General features: G+C 38.1%; 1 protein-coding gene across 12 annotated transcripts in view; it reads left to right on the top strand.

Annotated features, from left to right (window-relative positions):
• The window catches only part of TASP1 (taspase 1), a 294,418-nt gene that overhangs the window by 94,133 nt on the left and 179,249 nt on the right, over positions 1 to 21,036 (top strand). For 8 of the 12 annotated variants that reach the window (XM_053200259.1, XM_053200258.1, XM_053200264.1 and 5 more), the window contains 2 exons: positions 2,575 to 2,694; positions 7,364 to 7,442. In XM_053200259.1, the coding sequence (XP_053056234.1) occupies positions 2,575 to 2,694; positions 7,364 to 7,442 (199 nt within the window). The remainder of the gene's footprint in view (positions 1 to 2,574; positions 2,695 to 7,363; positions 7,443 to 21,036) is intronic. The other 4 variants (XR_008289218.1, XR_003423891.2, XM_053200265.1 and 1 more) reach the window with 2 other exon arrangements.

The raw sequence follows: 21,036 nt of genomic DNA, 5'->3' as shown, positions 1-21,036 counted from the left end.
TGTTGCAAGCCCTTAGGAATATTTAGCTTAATTTGGAACAGGATTCTTTATTTTTTGCTTGATTTTTCATTTTTGAAAACTAAGTTACAGTAAATCCATCTATGTATAATATTTTTGTATTTTTCTATAGTAGTTTGGTTAGACATGAGTCCTCATAGTTTATGATATCATGATTGAAATGCTAAGAGAGTTGTCTTATAAGTAATGTATATCATTATGTATACATTATGTATCCCCTTAGTAAAATTCTGTTTTACAGAATGCATGGGATCAAAAGTCACAGTTAATGAACTAATACCCTTTCTTGACTTTATTGTTGTTAAGGAAGTGTTTTACAGTTTATATTTATTCATATGAGAGTTATCTATTTCTAAAAAAAAAAACAGTATGAGATCAATAGTTTAAAATACTCTTATGTTCATTGTGGTATGATCATGGTGATACGCTACCAACTGATAGTTGAACCAGATAGAACTTAAATCTTGTATGCTGACATAATGATAGTCTTAGGTGGTTTAAATTTCTCCTTCAGCATATTTGTGCCCATAAAATTATTTGCCTTAAAATGAGTAGAACAGATACTTGGCTGAAAATGAATCCTGTAGGATGCTGTCTTACCTTATTTCTTAAGGTAGGTTCTAGGAACCAGCAACATCAGCATTATGGGGGAAGTTTGTTAGATATACAGTCTTGACCAATGCCAGATTACTTAATCAGAATCTACACTTAATAGATTCTCAGATGATTTGTGTGTACCTTAAAGTTTGAGAAGGCCTCCTGTAGAAGACATAAGACTTGGTATTTGGGTAAGGAACAAACACTTCTCTATCTGAGGTTGAAGTGCAAGAGTATAAAGATTTAGGAATTATTTCTTAGAATAATGAAATGTTTCTCCTTAAAGTACATTTCTCTTTGGGATCCCCCCCCCCCCCGCTTCTTTTTTTTTTTTTTTCCCTGGAATAAAATGTGTCTAATGCAATTCTTTACTTTGATACTTTCATCTTACCTACCAAAGAAGATAAACTTCACTTCTTCCATACCAAATGAACAAACCTAATTATTGTTAAGTCTTCCCTAAGATAGTGGCATCCTGTGGATTTGCATGAAACTGAATCTTGAGAAAAGGAGACGGAAGACTGAGACCCTGATGTTAGAATGACCTGGCATGTGTCGTCACTTGTTTGGCTTGTTTCTGTGACACCACGGATGCAGACATGCACTATTTCCTCCTAATTAAAGAATAAGTATGCCTGAATGTCTGCTATGTGCAAAATGAAACAGTGGATCAGGCCTTTCCTCAGAATTTATAGTCAGGTTGGGGAACTGTCCTTGAAAGTCAGGTATCCTGCCACCCGCAGAGCTGTGGTATTTTGGGATATGGTCATGTGGATCCATTGGCTAGACGTCCCCTAGCTGTGGTTAAAAGGGAGAGTGGGAATAAAGCACTTATTTCAGTCAATTACACATTTTCTATTTAAGTAATATCATAGTGTATCAGTATATTTAAGAGGAGTTAGAATCTAGAGCAAAGCCCAAAGAAACGTACATGTATAGATGTACCTTCTCCTAACAGACTAATGGAATATTTGTTGAGGCATACTCTACCTCTGGATTTGTCAGTTTGCTTCAAGTAAAAATCTTTTGTTTGCACATGTCTCCAATATTTCAGAACTCCCCTCGGCATTATTCAACTTCTGTGGTGGTCCTAGGAAGTCACTGACTTTTCTGGGGATTGCCTGAATGTGGCATTTCTGAAACTTCTTAGCTGGGAATCCCTCAAGTACAGATGAAGTCTTGCTCAGTAGTATGGTTAACAGCATAGGAGGAGGAACTGCTCTTGTTGAACCTGGTGGGGTTGTGCCTGGCTCTTTCCTGCATTCTTGGGGCTGGGAGTGAGGGTGGGAGTCTTGAGTTCTGGTGCACAGTTTAAACACCAGTGCTCTAGTGTAGGAAAACTACTGTGATTGCCATTAACCTAAAGACCTGCAGTAGCCTCCCTTTTGAATATGTGCTGTTTTCTGCTGTATATTTGGCAAGCATATTATTAACACAGCAGAGGAGGGAGGTGGCCATAAATTTCTCATAAGGAATTGTAAAAGAAAATTATAGCATAGTATACGTCAAGATTGTAAATGCCATTCTCTTCATTTATTGTGCTGAGGACATTACTTTTAGAAATTTGTATATAATATTTTAGAAAATACTGTTAATGTCATTTATTGATTCACTTATGCCATGGATAGATTCCTCTACCGATTTTTCAATCATGAACTTAATACTTGAGATTAGGGGGCACTGTTATACACTAATTTATATTAGATTGTGTTTTTTCTTTCTCCCTTAGAAAGGCATGCATGGCTTATTATTAGAGAAAAGCAACAAGACAGCTTCTGCTCAGGATTTTTCGGTAGAAAATACATTTTGACTTGAACGGGGTTTTAGTGGCAACTTGATAATAGATAATTTTAGGAGATTGGTGAATTCTGTCATGATTGTACTGAAAAGTGCTATGTGGTCATATCGAATTGTGACACACTGTGCTTAGTGAGTGCCCATGCCCTGCTTGCTCTCCAGGAGAATGACTCGGGCACTTTGGACACAGTGGGCGCTGTAGTTGTGGACCACGAAGGGAACGTTGCTGCTGCTGTCTCCAGTGGAGGCTTGGCCTTGAAGCATCCAGGGAGGGTTGGACAGGTAAGTAATTATGGGGTTTTTAAACTGGCTTGTTAATTTAAAACATGGAGTTTTCTGGCTCACCATTTTTTAAAGCCAGTAGAAACATTTTTTCTTTAGAAAAAATAAATGATATTATGGTGTGTGTGTGTGTGTGTGTGTGTGTGTGTGTGTGTGTGTGTTTCGTATTTATGTAATACAAATCATCAAATACCATTTCAAGATTCTAAAAAAAACTATCTCATGGCAATAGAGTTCTCTATGATCTTTACAATCAGTAATATTGTATGCTGTTACTTCAAAAAGGCTGGGTACTTGATATTTAGTATACATTCAGTAAATATGTATGATCTTCCATTTCTTTCTTTGCAAATGTCCTATTCGTTAGGGGTAAGCACTACCTGATTATATTGTGGCCTGCTTTTTAGGTGGGAAAATTACTTTAGAGTTACATTTGTATATTTCTTCCATTCAAGGAACAGTAAAATTTTGACCCTCTAAAATCCTCCTCTGGTTAAGCATTTCAGCAATGGAACCAACACATGATCCCATTCAAGGAATCTAGATATAAGGGGGGGTCTTTTTTTATGTGTAACTGGCTTATTCCTGTTTCACTTGCATATTTTCTTTACCATTCCTCCTTCCCCCCATCTCCAAACTTTAGTTCTGTACAGAGAATGGGATTTCACAGTCCATTTGATCTAGTAAGCTTTCTGAGTATAAACCAATTTGGTACATTACTTATGGGCTTAATAAATATTTGTTGAGTGAACTAATGACTCATGGAGTCTGTTAAAGTTGTTGCAAGGACTGTGCTTAAGCTCAGTACTTGGATCTCATGTTACACTCAGGGCACTGCTTGGCATGCTCTGTATGCTTTGTCCCTCACATTTGAGGAAGTGTCGGTATCACAGTTGCTTTGGACGTGGTGGTGAGTGAATGCTTGGAGGCTGGTGATCTGATTCATGGAGGACATCTTTGCAAAGCCCCAAGTGATGTTCCTTGATATGCCCTTTATAGTCTACAGGCCACTTATAGTCCCATGGCAGAGGGAAGGGGTAGGGAAGAATAATTAATTTTGTGCTACTCTTTGTCTACCATACAAGGGGATTTATGAGGAATGATTACTCAACATATGTACAATGCTTTGAACTCATTATAAAAAGCCTTTGTCTGGTCATGGTGTTTTTCCACATTATAAAGCCCTGTGTATTTGTCAAATTTGGGATAAGAACCAAGCTTGGCATATCAGATTTGGATGCCTTGGTGGAGAAGGAGAAAGAAAAGCCAGTATTAGCCGCCTTCATTGCATTGCAATTCCCATGGCTTTCTCACTGTTTTTTGTTTGTGTTAGTTAGCAAAATAGCAACAACAGAACCAAGGATAGTTATGGACTATGTTAGCAGAATATTTAATTGAACAATCATGAAGCCATTCTGCCACTACACATGGGATGTCCTGGAAAAAGAAACACTTCTGTAAAACTTAAACTTGTTGATTTGTGCCACTTGGCTAGTTTATGAAGACACAGTTTGTGGGAGCTGAAAATCAGGAAGAGGTGTGGTGGATAGAAGTGAAGGTACTTCACAGGAAAATACATTTGCTTAATTGGATTATATTGCTTAGATAGAGGAGATATAATAAGCCTGGAAATACATAAGCATCAGATGACAGTAAGGAACCATTCTTGACAATCAGGAGGGAAAGAGACAAAATATACAAGCAAAGTATTGAAAAAAATGGCTTTTTAAAAAATATGACGAAACTAGGTGCTTTTAAATACATTCTAAATGCACAAGTGAACTATTTAAGAGTCTTAACATATTACCCTGCTCTGGATATATGATAACAACCATTCAGATGGTGAAATGGCAATTTGAATTAGAACTTACTTGCCTGGCTTACCAACACTAATTAGAATTTACAACTGGGACACAAGAAAGGAATTATTAAATTCCACTCTCCCCTCACCCGCAACCTACTCCCACACAAATAGGCAGTTGATTTTAGTGGTTAAGAGTGTGAACTTTGGAGTCAGGTAAACCTTTATTCTAATCTCACCTCCCCACTTTGCAGTTTCTTTACCATAAACAAGTTATTCAAAGTCTTTAAGCTCCACTTTCCATAAGTGTAAAATGGGGATAAATAAGCACCTTAACAAAGTTCTAGAAGATTCAGTGATGCAGTGCATTTAAGTTGCTTATCACAGTCCCTGATAATAACAGCTATAGCTACTGTTATTAATCTCTTGCTACATGCAACAAATGTGTTCATTCATGTGATCCTACAACAACATTATGAGGTTGGGGTTTTATAATCCTCATTTTATAAAGGAAAACAAGTCCCAAAGAAGATTAAATAATAATAATAATAATAATGATGATGATAATAATATTTATATGACCTGTTTGTAGTGAATGTTCATATTTTTTAAAATGTTAATGAAATTTTACTACTGAAAAGAAGGAAGCTTTTTTTTTTTTTTTTTAAGGCCTGCTTAATGTTATGTTTTATCCAAAGAAGTGGATAAGAGACGAACAATCTCTGATTCTTTCTTTTATCTGACCTATCACTGTGTCAGCCCAATTGATTTCAGAAGATTAAGAAGGAAGACAGCTTTAGGTCATGAAATTGAGGGGAGGTAGCATAAAAGGAATTTGCTTAGAGAGAAGAAACAAAGAGTAAGAATAAGTGTTTTTTTCTTTTCTTAAAAAGAAAAATGACCTTTGGGTTTCTAAGAGCTGTCCTTGTGGCCCTGTTTGTTATTTTTGGGTGCAGGTTCCTGGTCAAGATAATTGTTGGGAATGGAAAGGACAGTGGACTAATGTCCAGGGTTTTCAAAGAAGGAAGAATGGGCCCTTCTCCTCAGGTCACAAGTTCTCTGAGGCTTTGACTGACTTAGCACCTGTCCTGGGTAGTACCAGATGAATGGCTTATCCCACAAGTCTGCTAGTTTTATTCTGAAATCACTTCTATAGGGCTTTCAGTTACTACTCTGACTCAACAGTCTTGTGTATTTTAGAAGCATTGTGTTTTCTAAGGCTATAATAGATTTCCTACTGTTTGCCTCATGGGAGTGTTGTGTTCAGTTCTTGGTTCTACTTTTAAGAAGGTTATTGTCAATGACATCTGGGGATGGCACTTCTAGGGATGGCATCTGGTACTTCATCTCCAATTATCTTGGACTTTGGATTATTTCTCAAGGAGGGTGATTAGGGGAATAGGGTGTGTGTGCATCTCAAAGTTTTGAGGAATAGTTCACAAATTCCTGCTCTGGGTAGAATATTGAAGCAAATGAATTCTAAAGTCCTTATAAAAAAGGATACAATACTGTAGAAAGCTAAAGTCTGTCTGGTCAGCATTCCCAGTCTTAGCTTCTTCCCCCAGTCCTTACAAGTAAGCTCCTAGAAATAGCAGTTACTTTTTTCTCTTTTATGGGAACATATTTTTTTCTCCATCAGTGATAAGTCATGCTGCATACTCAGTGTATCATAGCTTGTTGCTGACTTCTCCTCCTCCTCCTCCTCCCCCCAGCCCAACAATATGTGTGGGGTTTTTTCTCTTTAGTTCCTAAACATCTTCTTAAAATTTTTAATTCTTTATTTTGAACCTCTGCAATGAATCCCACACATTGCTGTGCCAACAGTTAGCCATTTCTTTACTGATGGACATCTATGGTTTCAGTTTGCTATTCTTACCAAACTTGTGGTGGTGAGCATTCTTGAGCAGTCTTTCTTCTATTTCTCTGGGATGGCTATCAAAAGATGTTTCTAATTCTACTTCTAACGAAGGACTGGAAAAGTTAATTAGTTTTGATTCCCCTCCCAAAGGCAGAGAAGTCATTGTGGAATTGGAGAGGTGAATCCAGGCATTCTGGGTGGCATTATTAGAAACAAAGTAGGAATAATTGTCATGTTCTTTTATGAAACCATAGTAATTTGTGTTATGGGTAGTTTCAGCCAAATAAATCTGCTCTACCACCTCATAAAGTGATTAGCTTGAATTGACCTATTTGCCTCCTTTCTTTATATCTGGCAGAATCTAGCACAGTGGTGAGCATATAATGGGCCCTTTGGTAATAACTGTTTGCAGTTCCTATTGTGCCACTTTAAGGGAGGCATGGCAAAAACCCTCCCAAATAGGGTTTCTTAGGGTATGCCAGGAGGACCCCCTGCATCCCAGCCCCACCCCCTACCACGGGGCCCTGATTAATAATGGCAATTCATTGGCCAACCCCCAGACCACTGAATCAGAATATCTGGGAACCATGGTTCTTATCACCAAGCTTCTCAAACAATTTGACATATACCTAGTTTCAGAACCACTATTTTAAGGCAACCATGGGGGTGATTTCAAGGGGCCAGAAGAGAAACTCCGCTGGCAAACTGCAATAGGGGAAAGGTTTTTCAAGGAAGGAACAAAACTACTGCTGATGAGAGTCTAAGAAACTTTCTCTTACTGTTTCTGAAAAATTTTAGATTAATACAATAGTTGGAATATATAGTTTAGATAGTGTTAGAACCATTGTTTAGGTAGGTCTTACACAGTCTCTGGTATTATTTCCCATTTGATATACATCATTATTAAACCAAGCTTTATTAGATGGGTATGATTTTGTCTTCTGTTGAAAGCTAGTAATTACATATAATATTTCTGAAATACTCTATGTATCTATTTTCTTTTTTCCCAGGCTGCTCTGTATGGATGTGGCTGCTGGGCTGAAAACACTGGAGCTCATAATCCCTACTCCACAGCTGTGAGTACCTCAGGTATTTGCTGCTTTCATGACCATACTTCATAACTTCAGCATTGTTAGGTCATTTAATGATTGAAAACAATATTTTTATGTAAACGTAAAGCAATATTTTTATGTAAACATAAAGCATGTGCTGAGACATTGCATAGACAAGTGCATTAATGCATGAAAGATCTTTGATATTTGGGAGGTTTTAAAAATTGTTTCACAATGTACATATCACAGTATAAATGTTTTCCTAACATTTTCATTACACGTCTGGAGTTAACTATAACAATTATAGTTTTAATGTTTTTTCCCCCTAGTGTGACTCATGATAGTGCCAGATTTAGATCACAGAAGATATAAAAGTAATAAGGCATTTCAAAACTAAGATAATCTCTTGATTAAAATGTTGGCATAAAATATAAGATGTATTTCAAAATGTATGTTTTATGACATTTATTCCTCTAACTATACTTTTAATTAAATGTAGGTCCTCTTTTTGTATCTATATTAGAAGTCATTATCATTTAGAAATTGTGTGTGTGTGTGTGTGTGTGTGTGTGTGTGTGTGTTGGGGGTTGGTTAATGGGCAGAATGGTTGTTGTCTAGATCCAGGTTTTCATATACTTATGTAGGTATACTTGAAGCCTTTTCTCTCAATGTGGTGATATGCATGGTTGACAAAATAAAATCATCCCCTTTGCTGTGTTATCTCTCAAGTTACAGTCCTAAGCCTTTCTCCTCAATATCCTCAGGCTTTATCAGGTGGATGGATATGGCTGCCTTTCCTTCCTTCCTTTCTACAGTTGCTTGCCACTTTGGTTTGTATTTCACCATACTAACAAACCCCCAATCCAGTCTAGTCCTGTTTTCCTGCTTACTCTTGACTCTGTGGTCTCTGCTACAGGCAGCTCTCTCCTTTCTGTCATAGCATAGATCCTGGAACTCTCTTGGTTTGTCCCGTTCCTCTGGCCTGCTCCATCTTGGCTCACTTCACAGACTCTTCCCATTTCTAACAATTCCAGTCTTGGGCCTCTCTTTACTTTCCTTCATTTCTCTCTGTGCTTTCTCTTGGTGATCTGGTGTTTTTTGTGTCACTGACCTATCAGGTGAAGTCTAAACATGAATTAATGTTGAATCTTAATTATACTAATATAATTGGCAAAAAATTGGTTTTCATTCTTTCATTTTTGAGGAGATGAGTATAATATAATAGGAGTTAATTTTTAATTTAATTTTGGTGGCACATGGAAATCTCTATGCATGATATTTAGAAATTAGCTTGTTCACATAATTAAGTATGGCCCTATGTTGATAGAAAATTGTGGTATTTGAGCGAACTGAAGTCCGAAGTAGATAATACATTGTTTCATTTTTATTTTCCCAAAGGAGTATTACTCAGTATATGTTGTATGGACTTTATTTTTGGTCATTAGGTTATTCAGTGAGTTGGTTTGGCATTGTTTAAATGTTACTCTAATTGTCTAGATGTTAGGAGACCTGGATTGTACTCTAAGCTGAAATCCTGAAAGCCTGCCTGACTGTCGTTTTGGAAAAGAAATTCAATCTCTTTGGGATTGTCCTCCTCTCTCCTTTTAATTGGTGATGTGGAAGTTGGAATAGAAACACATTTCATCGATTTGATTCTATTAAGTACAGTGCAGTGGGTGGGTAAAACTAAAATTGTAAAATTAAGGTCTTTTCCCCTTCCCCTTGGATATTTTCTCCTTTGTTCATCTTGCATCAATTGAACATAGTTTCATATGACTAAAGATAACTTATGGTTTTCTAGTTCATGACATCCAGTGCAGCTTTTAAACTTGGATGCCCAGTTTGTCATGTTATATCATTCTGAAGTTTAAGGACTAATCATCATCAGTCCTCAGAGCCTGAGGGAAATAGAGCAAGTCTCCACTTCCTGCCATTCCTGGGACTTTTGTGTGATTTCTTCACACTTGTTTCTCCTGGGGTTGTTGCTATGAGGTTGACAGTGAAAACACATGGCAGAGTTGGGTGACCAAGTCAGAAGAAAGGCGGTGCACAGAATTCTGGTTGTTTGGCCAAAATAGACTGGTGCCTTAGGCTGTTGCAGAAAATTTAGAGACCTGGCCTACATTTTAGGTTTATAGTTCTTGGAAGGCAATAATTGAAAGGCAGAGGGAAGATAGTTATAGTCAGGGTAGGGCTCTCCCAAGGCCACACAGGTGATTTGATCATTAGCCTTAGGGATAATGATCCATCACCTTGTTCTCATCACTGGGTGGGGAGGAATGAGTGGGGAGTGGGGAGTGGGGAAGAGAGAGTAGCGTGGCAGGAGCTGACCGTGTAAACTCTGACTAAGGTTCTGGCATCATGGAAATTTGTCTAGTTAGGAAGGGAGCAGGGTAGATACCTGCGTTCTTGTTAAGTCTGTTTCACTTACTGCCTGTGACCCTGGCATGAGGTTATTTGTAAAGTAGGAATATCTACCTTAATATTGAATAAGTAGACGTATGTAAGGCACATAACATACTTCTTGGCTCAGAGAAGTGATTCAATACTTAACTGTGTTTCATTGAATTGAAGTCACACCTTTAATAAGGTACACCATTATCTAAAAAAAACATTGGTTGATTCGTATTTTTTTTTATTGCGATAAGAACACTTACCATGAAATCTATTTTCTTAACAACATTTTTAAATGTTTATTTTATTTTTGAGAGAGAAAGACCGCATGAGCAGGGGAGGGCAGAGGGAGAAGGAGACCCAGAATCTGAAGCAGGTTCCAGGCTCTGAGCTGCTAGCACAGAACTGGACATGGGGCTTGAACCCACAAACCGTGAAATTATGACCTGAGATGAAGTTGGACCCCCAACCGACTGAACCACCCAGGTGCCCCATCTTAACAACATTTTTAATGTATAATGCCCCATCTTAACATTTTTAATGTATAATACACTATTTTTAACTTTAGGCACAATATTGTACAGCAGACCCTTGAACTTATTCATCTTTCATTACTGAAACTTTATGAATTTTCACTATCAACTCCCCATTTCCCCCTCCCCTCAGTCCCTGGCAATCACCGTTCTATTCTCTGCTTCTATGAGTTTGACTATTTTAGGTTCCTTATATAAGTGGAATCATGCAGTATCTGTTCTTCTGTGACTGGCTTATTTCGCTTTGCATAATGTCTTCAAGGATTATCCATGTTGTATATGGCAGGATTTCCTTCTTTTTTAAGGCTGAATAATATTCTGTTATACATATATGCCACATTTTCTTTACCCATTTATCTGTTGGTAGACATTTAGGTTGTATCCACATCTCAGCTATTAGGAATAATGATGCAGTGAACACGGAGGTGCTGAAATCTCTTCAAGATCCTGATTTCAATTCTTTTGGATAAATACCCAGAAGTGGAGTTGTTGGATCATATAATACTCCTATTTTTAATTTTTTGAGAACCCCCATTCTGTTTTCCATAGCAGGTGCACCATTTTACATTCCCACCTACAGTGTACAATGGTTTGAATATCTCTACATCTTCACCAACTTTATTTATCTCTTGTCCTTTTGATGCTAGCCATTCTAACGGGTTTGAGGTGATGTCTCATTATGATTTGATTGGCAGTTCCCTGATGATTAGTGAGGTTGAACACCTTTTTATGTACCTGTTGGCCAATTGTGTGTCTTTGGAGAAATATCTATTCAAGTCCTTTGCTGATGCATTAATCTTGCTATTTGTGTTTTGCTATTGAGTTGTAGGAGTTCTTCATGTCTTTTGGATATTAACCCCTTATCATTTAATTTAATTTGATTTACTTATTTATTTATTATTTATTTATAAATATAATTTATTGTCAAGTTGGCTAACATACAGTGTATACAGTGTGCTCTTGGTTTTGGAGTAGATTCCCATGATTCAGCACCTACATAGAATACCCACTGCTCATCCCAACAAGTGCCCTCCGCAATGCTCATCACCCATTTCCCCCTCTCTCCCGCCTCCCCCCATCAACCCTCAGTTTCATCTCTGTATTTAAGAATCTCTTATGGTTTGCCTCCCTCTCTGTTTGAAACTATTTTGTCCCCTTCCCTTCCCCAATGGTCTTCTGTTAAGTTTCTCAAGTTCCACATTTGAGTGAAAATATATGATATCTGTCATTCTCTGACTGACTTATTTCACTTAGCATAATACCCTCCAGTTCCATCCACATTGTTGCAAATGGCAGGCTTTCATTCTTTCTCATTGCCAAGTAGTATTCTATTGTATATATAAACCACATCTTCTTTATTCATCAGTTGGTGGACATTTAGGCTCTTTCCATAATTTTATACCCCTTATCAGGTATATGGTTTGTAAATATTTTCTCCCAGTCCATAGGTTGCTTTTCCATTTTGTTGATTATTTCTTTTCTTGTACAGAAGTTGTTTTTGTTTGTTTGTTTATTGTTTAATTTACATCCAAGTTAGTTAGCATATAGTGCAACAAATGATTTCAGGAGTAGATTCCTTGATGCCCCTTACCCATTTAGCCATCCCCCCTCCCACAACCCCTCCAGTAACCCTCTGTTTGTTCTCCATATTTATGAGTCTCTTATGTTTTGTCTTCCTCTCTGTTTTTGTATTCTTTTTGCTTCTCTTCCCTTACATTCATCTGTTTAGTATCTTAAATTCTTTATATGAGTGAAGTCATATGATATTTGTCTTTCTCTGACTAATGTCACTTAGCATAATACCCTCCAGATCCATCCACGTAGTTGCAAATGGCAAGATTTCATTCTTTTTAATTGCCGAGTAATACTCCACTGTATATATATACCACATCTTCTTTATCCATTCATCCGTTGATGGATATTTGGGCTCTTTCCGTACTTTGGCTATTGTCAATAGTGCTGCTATAAACATTGGGGTGCATATGCCCCTACAAAACAGCACACCTGTATCCCTTGGATAAATACCTAGTAGTGTAATTGCTGGGTCGTAGGGTTGTTCTATTTTTAATTTTTTGAGGAACCTCCACACTGTTTTCCAGAGTGGCTGCACCAGCTTGCATTCCCACCAGCAGTGCAAAAGAGATCCTCTTTCTCTGCATCCTCGCCAACATCTGTTGTTGCCTGAGTTGTTAATGTTAGCCATTCTGACAGGGATGAGATGGTATCTCATTGTAGTTTTAATTTGTATTTCTCTGATGATGAGTGACGTTGAGCATTTTTCATGTGTCAGTTGGCCATCTGGATGTCTTCTTTGGAGAAGTGTCTATTCATGTCTTTTGCCCATTTGTTCACTGGATTATTTGGTTTTTTTGGGTGTTGGGTTTGATAAGTTCTTTATAGATTTTGAATACTAACCATTTATCTGATATGTCATTTGCAAATATCTTCTCCCATTCTGTCGGTTGCTTTTTAGTTTTGCTGATTGTTTCCTTCACTGTGCAGAAGCGTTTTATTTTGATGCAGTCCCAATAGTTCATTTTTGCTTTTGTTTCACTTGCCTCCTGAGACCTGTTGAGTAGGACGTTGCTGTGGCCAAGGTCAAAGAGGTTTTTTTTGCCTGCTTTCTCTTCTAGGATTTTGATGGCTTCCTGTCTTACATTAGGTCTTTCATCAGTTTTGGGTTTATTTTTGTATGAAAGTGGTGTAAGAAAGTGGTCCAGGTTCATTTTTCTGCATGTCGCTGTCCAGTTTTCGCAGCACCATTTGCTGAAGAGACTGTCTTTATTCCATTGGATATTCTTTCCTGCTTTGTCAAAGATTAGTTGGCCATACATTTGTGGGTCCATTTCTGGGTTCTCTATTCTGTTCCATTGATCTGAGTGTCTGTTCTTGTGCCAGTACCATTCTGTCTTGATGATTACAGCTTTGTAGTATAGCTTGAAGTCTGGGATTGTGATGCCTCCAGCTTTGGTTTTCTTTTTCAAGATTGCTTTGGCTGTTTGGAGTCTTTTCTGGTTCCATAAAAATTTTAGGATTGTTTGTTCTAGCTCTGTGAAGAATGCTGGCATTATTTTGATAAGAATTGCTCCTGTACAGAAGTTTTTTAGTTTGATGTCCCACTTACCGATTTTTGCTTTTGTTGCTTATATGCTTGATGCCATATCCACAAGTAGAATACACAATATAAGATACATATATTAAGTGGGGGTGGGGGTTGAAGGGTGTGGGGAGGAGACTGCCAATAATAGAATGACACTCTTCTTTCTCATCATTTAACACATGGTTGTTGCTTTACAAGAAAATATACAACTTGGGGGCATTCCTCCAACAAGAAGTATTTGTTGCACTGATAGTAATTTCATGTGCCATTGCTGTTTCCATGCCTTCCTATGTTTTTAATTACTTTTTGTTTCAATTCTGTATCATACTATACTCCTTTTGAACCCCTGGTAAATGACAGGTAAACTCAAAACATGTAGTTTCAACATGGCACATAACTCAACTGAGGGGTCAACAATTGGAACAGCTTACTTACCGCTAGAGGCAGTGCTATGTCACAGCTGCAGCCTAGAGAGGAGGCACAGGAGGATATCATCAATTAAAATGCATCTCCTGATTTTAGAAAATTTTAACTGTGAAAAAACAATAATTTAGAATTAATAAACTACAATTAATAAACTACAATAAAAGATTTTTTTATTCTCAGCTTTTTAATTTTCTTGGTGAAAATAACAATTTATTTTAGCTTTTCTTAAGCAGTGACATAAGCTCTTGAGAAAAGGGGGTACCTGTGGGTATATTTGTTTTTCCTGAGTGCCTGGCATAGGGCCTTGCACTTAATAAGTGCTTACTAGACAAATTAAAATTAAGACAGATGATGATTATTATAATCATCTAAGTTGCTGAGAGACTGGAACTTAATTATTTCAGTCACTAAAATGAAATGATAATTATGTAATGGGATAGAGGTGCTAATTATTGCTGTAGTGGCAATCATATTACAGTGTATAAATGTATCATTAACATGTTGTACACCTTAAATTTACACAATGTCATATGTCAAATACATTTCATTAAATGAAAGAAATGTATATGTGATTCCTCACTCTTCTAGAAGGATGCTTCTCATTTCAAAAAGATTATTCACCATGTAATTTCTTATATAGTACTTTAAAATTTTACTTAATTTGCCAAAGTCAGAATCACACATAATTTTTTAGTAACACATAGATGCATAATGTAAGATATATCTGTGATCTTTCTCTGGCTATGGAAAGGAAGAGCAGATTGAGGATTAGAAGATCAGAAGGAGGAAAAAAGAAGGAGATTAAGTTTATGCTCTGATTGACCTTAACACTGGTATGCCGTTACTTGTCTGTATAGTATGTTTTTTTTCTTAAAGAGAAACAGTGAATCCAGCAGTTATATGGCAGTTGACTGGAGTTCAGGAGACACAAGCTTCAGTCCCTCTTTTTTAAAGTGTTTTGGCCTGAAGAAAGATCTGCTACTTGGTTTCTGGTATGCGGCCCAGTGATTTCTGATTTTGTAGATTCTTTGATTTTCTAGATTTTGGCTCTGGGAAGTTCTAGACCCCTGAACGTGGTGAGGATGTGGCCATTGCTTGCCAGGAATAAGTTCAAAGGTTGGTGTGATAAAAAATGCAAAAAATTGAGACCAGGCTTTTGCTTAAGTATTTCTGAGGCAGTGATTTTTTTTTTTTAAAGTTTATATATTTATTCTGATAGAAAGCATGAGCAGAGGAGGGGCAGAGAGAGAGAAAGAATGCCAGCAGGCTCTGCGCTGTCAGTGCAAAGCCCCATGTGGGGCTTGACCCATGGGGCTCAAACTCACAAACCTGAGCCAAAAGGGTGAGGCAGGGGGTTGGTAGGAAGAGAGAGAGAAGAATGAGAATCCCAAGCAGGCTCTGTGCTGTCAGCGCAGAGCCCAATGCGGGGCTCAACATGGGGCTATAGAACTCACCATGACCTGAGCTGAAATCCAGAGGTGGATGCCTAACTGACTGGGCCATGAGGGTGCCCCTATGAGCCAGCAATTCTGAGCCAGCCCTCTTCCTCAAGGGCTGGGAATTATGTTACCGCTTCTTGGTTTTCCTTCCCAGTCTCCTTTGTTAATGTTTCTCATCTCCCTGACTTCTCAGTTTTGGAGTACCCTGAGACTTAGTCCTTGAACTTCTCTCTTTGTATACCCACTCCTTTGGTGTTCTTATCAGTCTAATGGCTAAGTACCATCCATATATATGTGATGACTCCCCCATTTTTATCTCCAACCTGGGCTTCTCCCAGGACACCGTTGTATATTCAACTGCTTGTTCAGTCTCCAGTCATATATCTGATAGGCATCTCAAATTTAGCATGTCCAAATATGAGCTGTTGATATTGTATCCCCTTTGCCACCTGCCACCTGCTTCTCTTGCAGTCTTCCCACACAGCAAATGGCAACTCCAGCCTCCTAGTGGCTCGGGTCAAAATGTTGGATTCATGCTTGATCCCCTTTTGTTTGGTTTGGTTTGGTTTCCCTTCCCCCCCTCTACTTCCCTCCCCTTCCCTTCCTCACCCACATCCAAGCCAACAACAAACTCAGACTATTCTAAGTATATTTATAGTCTGACAATTCTTAGCACCTCCACTGCTACCAACAGATTCAGTGTGCTATCACATCCAATCTGGATTCTTTCAGTAACCCCCTAGCTGGTACTTGTTTTTGCTCTTTTGCCCTTTTATTCAGTTCTTAACATAGGAGTTGGGGTTCTAACCTATCAAATCATGCCATACCTCTTCTTTGAACTGTCCAGTCACTTCCCATCTGACTCAGAGGAAAAGCTGAGGTCCTTATGAAGGGCCTCTGAGGCCTTGTATACAGTGTTCCCACTTTCTTCTCAGACTTCAGCTCTTGCTTTTCTTCCCTTACTTATTCAGTTCCAGCTACATTGGCTGCTTACTGTATTTTAAACATGCCAGGCACACTCTTACCTTCAGAACTTTGCCTCAGTTGTTTCCTTTCCTGTTAGCTCTCTACCCTCTGTAGCTTAAGCTGCTGCCTCCCACTTCATCAACTCTTTATTCACATGGTTCACCTTCTTCCTGAGATCTTCTCTGACTACCCTATTTAAACATACAAATCTTCTCAGCCAACATTCCTTATTCTCCTCCCATGTTTTGGCTTTTTTGTCACAGTATATCTTTCATCTTTCTTCTTGCTGGAGCTTGCAAGCTACCTCTGGTTTCTCTTCCTCTTTATATTTATTTTTTATCTAAAAAAATTTTTTAATGTTTATATATTTTTGTGAGAGACAGAGACAGAGTGTGAGTAGGGAAGGGACAGAGAGAGGGAGACACAGAATCTGCAACAGGCTGCAGACTCTGTGCCGTCAGCACAGAGCCGACATGGGGCTCGAACTCACGGACCGTGAGATCATGACCTGACTTGAAGTCGGACACCCACTGATTGAGCCACCCAAGCGCCCCTCTCTTCCTCTTTTTATAAGGACACTATTCCTATCATGAGTGTCCCATCCTCATGACTTCATATAACCTTAATTACCTCTCCCCAAATACTATCACATAAGAGATAAGGGCTTCAACATATGAATTTGTGAGGGGACACAAAAATTAAATCCATAACAGGTATAGTAAGCTAGGTCAAGCCCAGATGATTCAGGGCTGAGAGGAATGTTAAGGGAAGTATTGAGAGTGGTTATTCTGGTGAGAATGGAGGATGCCTAAATAGAGGGGTGAGTGCAAGGTGTATAGAGCTTAATGTAGGATCTCTAGATGGCTTTGACTTAGTATTTAAATGTTCTTTTGTATGAAGTGGGGATCTTTTTGAGTAGGGAGATGCTCATACTTTTGGAAGATAGAGAGATAGATCTTTTATCTCTGAGATTGTTCAGGAATGATTAGCAATGATTCAGACAATGAGAGGCAAAACTGGTCAACAAGTTAAATACATTGCTGTGAGTTCTACTGAGTTGGATTCCAGACTCTTCAGCCTACTCTGGTTCTTTTATCTGCCTTTTCAGGCTGTCCTAGTCCTGTTGCATCATCTTCTTACAGTCAACAGGATTCTTGGGGGGCTCAGGGTAATGAGCAACTACTTAAGCTGAAATAATTTGGTATATAATACATTGGGTTGAGAGTCATGCCATGAGAAATCTTTCTGTGAATTATGACTTCTAGATGTGAGCATAGATAAAACTCTAACATTCATAAACATCATCATCTTAAAAGCACTTGACTCTTTGGACTGTTTGGTTAGTGGGGGTGGGGAAGAAATATTGTTCATTTACAGATAACAGAGTATTTAAACTACCAGTACATTTCTAAGAACTAAGGTAATTATCTGGGATGGGAATTCTATTCTGACACTGTTGCTTATTTTAATTATGTCACTTCATATCTGATGAATTATTAATATATTATTTCCTGCTTTTTACATAAGTAAAGTCACTGATGGTTCAAAGTTAAGTACAATTCTGAATTATGGTAGGTCATTTTCTAGGAAACCAGTTCAGTATGACAGCTTTGGTTATCGTGCATCGTAGAAGTTTTAAATGAGTGGATTTTTTTTCCTAATTGTGAAATAACACATGCTCATTGAAAAGAGCTTGGAAAACGAAACTGATAATTTTGCCATCCTGTGGTAGTCTGTATTAATATTTTTGGGAGATTTTTCAGTTTGTGTTATGCTTTATATTGTATAATTAATGATGTGTTATTAAATATTCTTCAAAACATAATTTTAAGGGATATGAAGGATGTCTTTTCATGTATATGTGAGTTCAGGTATTTTGCTCTTATGTCAGATGACTTGTAATTGCTCTCATGCTATAAAACAACCTGTTTTAGAGGCTTTATCCTGTGCTCAGGTCTGGGTATGGTAAAAGAGAAATAAAGACATTCTCTGTCCTTAAGGACATGAAATTTCTGGCCTTACTTGATCATATAGGGAAGTTTCCTATTACCAGTATAGAAATATGTTGAGGGGTGCCCGGGTGGCTTGGTTGGTTTAGCATCCAACTTCAGCTCAGGTCATGATCTTGCAGTTCATGAGTTCGAGCCCCATGTTGGGCTCTGTGCTGACAGCTTAGAACCTGGAGCCTGCTTCAGATTCTGTGTTTCCTTCTCTCTCTGCCCCTTCCCCCTTGCTCGTGCTCTCTCTCTCTCTCGCTCTCTCTCTCTCTCTCTCTCTCTCAAAAATAAATAGACATAAAAAAAAAAGAAAAAAAGAAATATGTTGAAATATAGGCTATACCAAGGGCTTGGTAGCCCTGGCTCTGGTTCTGCTGCACCCATTCACCTGAGGAATGTGCATTAAGTGCCTCCCAGAGGGTCACTTGCAGGCCCCCAGGGCACCTGATGAGTTGGCTGTTGCTGCTGCCCTTAGTACATCTTTCTTCCTGCCACACCCCCTTCCCCTCAAATCTCACCAAAAACAGTGACTTTAAGTTTAGCACTATCTATCACCCTCATAAACTCACTAAAATGTTTCTAGCACCCTAGTGTGAAGAATAGTAGATCTTTCTTTGGAAAAGATTATAGAGTTGGGTTATAGGGGAACAAGTGAGCCCCAAGATGTTCTTTTTGATGTTTGTACTTTCTCAGATTTCTTTTTTTGCCAGATACTTATTTTGCATTGCTTTGTTGTTGTTTTTGAAAGAACAGACTTCTAATTTTAAAACAGAAGGTGAAGAAATGGTAGAAACAGAAGCATAAGATCAAGTGATGGGTTAAAATGCCAATGCTGTGATCCTTAATGTAATTCTCCCTTTGATTGTTCTCACTTGAAAGAATGCCTTTTCCTTCCTATTGTCGACTACTACCTGCTGTCAGTTGGAGAAGGGAGTAAGTCGAGCAACTTGTCAAAGACTTTCTAAACTCCCTTCATATGGTTCGCAGAAACAGAGCTGGATTTTCATTTCTTCTTTCATTCAACAGGAGTCCCTTTCATGTTTGAAAATTGAAAACGCGTGTTTTTCAGTGTGGAGCGAGGATGTGTGTGCCCTCTGGCACACCTGTTTCTAATTTCCTGACTTGAAAGCATAACCCATCAAAAGGAGCAGAAAAACAATTTCTTTCTGACACGCTGCTTCGTGCTCCTTACTGGACTGAAGGCCTTCGTGGCTTTGCCATCTTAGCTCCCTCTGTAGAAGGTTCTTGTTAGAGGCAGAGTTCACTCAATACAAGCAGTGCCTTTTATAGCACAGAGCCATTTTTGGTATTATTTTGTTGTGGTGGTGGTGGTGGTTCTTTTTTAGCTCAGGAAATTTACTTGAAATAAGATTTATTTTAAAAATACAAAAAGGTCTTTAAAATTTTTAAATATTAAATGTAGCTGGGCAGTATATGTTGGAATGATATATGTAAGCTGATCAGTGAGCCGATTGGCCAGGAATAGGGTTTGGTTGAGCATATGAATGTTTAAATTCCAGAGCGCTGTTTAACATAAATCAAATATTTCCAACGCATTACTTCAGATTTGTGTGTACTTTAAAGTCTTGCCAGCTTAAACGACTGTAAGGCACAATATGTTGACTTTGAGTTTTGTAAATTGATAATTTGTTGCTATGAAAGTTGTACATGGTATAACTCATCACTTTCTGAAGGTACATAGTATATCTGATGTTGGCAAGCTGTTAGGAAAAAAATGATGCCCAGGGAATTTGGGCTTTAGCTCTCAGATGCCTGAGGTATGGGTCTTTGGTTCTTTTAAAGTTTCCCTGGCCATTTTCAGCATAAGGTACATAGTTCTTTAGACACAAACCTTGGTTTAGGCTTCCTATTTCTGAGAGTTGTTTAGGATAATAATCTTAATGATAAGTCTTCAGAAACAGTTTCTCAGGCTATTTTTTAAAAAACACCTACTCTTTTCACACTTTAGCATGTAGGAATAACCTGTTAAAATGCATATTATGATCCAGTGGGCCTGAGATTCTGCATGTTTCACAAGATGCCAAGACTGCTAGTCTGTAGATATACTTTAAGTAGTAAGACAACATTTCAGTAGGCAGTGTCGTGCTGTCCCCCAGCTGGGCCTTGCCTCTAACACTTATCCCATACAATTTCTCAGTCTCTTCCCACAGTGGGTTTTGGTGGATCAAAAGCTAAAGAGATCTAGTGTATATCCTAGACCATAGGTATCCTGAGAGCATTAACGGTGTAACAAGTTAACTTATGGGCCAGCATTGTTAAGGGACCACTGAGACAGGATTATTGTGCTGGCAGAAATGATATTTATGTTTTCAGACTCTTCTGGGATGCTCCTTGCCCTAGCCAAGGTTCTTGTTGCAAACAGAAGTGGGTAAAACAACTGCTGACTCTAAAAGGTGCTGACTCTAAGAGGGGTCAGAAAGAGATAATGCTGAATCAAATGTGTATTATTTTAACTAGTTCTGTCCATGGTGACTAGTTAATTTGGGCAAAAAGATTTATTGGTGAATCATGGAAAAAAAGTGGAGATAATGTAAAATGTTGAAATAGCTTACATTTTTTTTTAACCTGTTACTGAATACATGTCGTGTTTCTCGTTAGTGAATCACAGCGTGATCAAGCCCACAGTATAACATGTCTCAACCAAAGGATACCTTACATTTTTTTTTCAGAATGTTTTGTTCAAATCATGAAAAAGTATATTTATTTATGTGTTGTATTTGTCTTTTGGCTAGTTGAAAGCATGGATAGACATTTT

The sequence above is a fragment of the Acinonyx jubatus genome, chromosome A3 (assembly GCF_027475565.1).
Source record: "Acinonyx jubatus isolate Ajub_Pintada_27869175 chromosome A3, VMU_Ajub_asm_v1.0, whole genome shotgun sequence".
Lineage (NCBI taxonomy): Eukaryota > Metazoa > Chordata > Mammalia > Carnivora > Felidae > Acinonyx > Acinonyx jubatus.
Note: the sequence above shows the minus strand (reverse complement) of the source record. Positions and strands in the feature narration are given on the sequence as shown.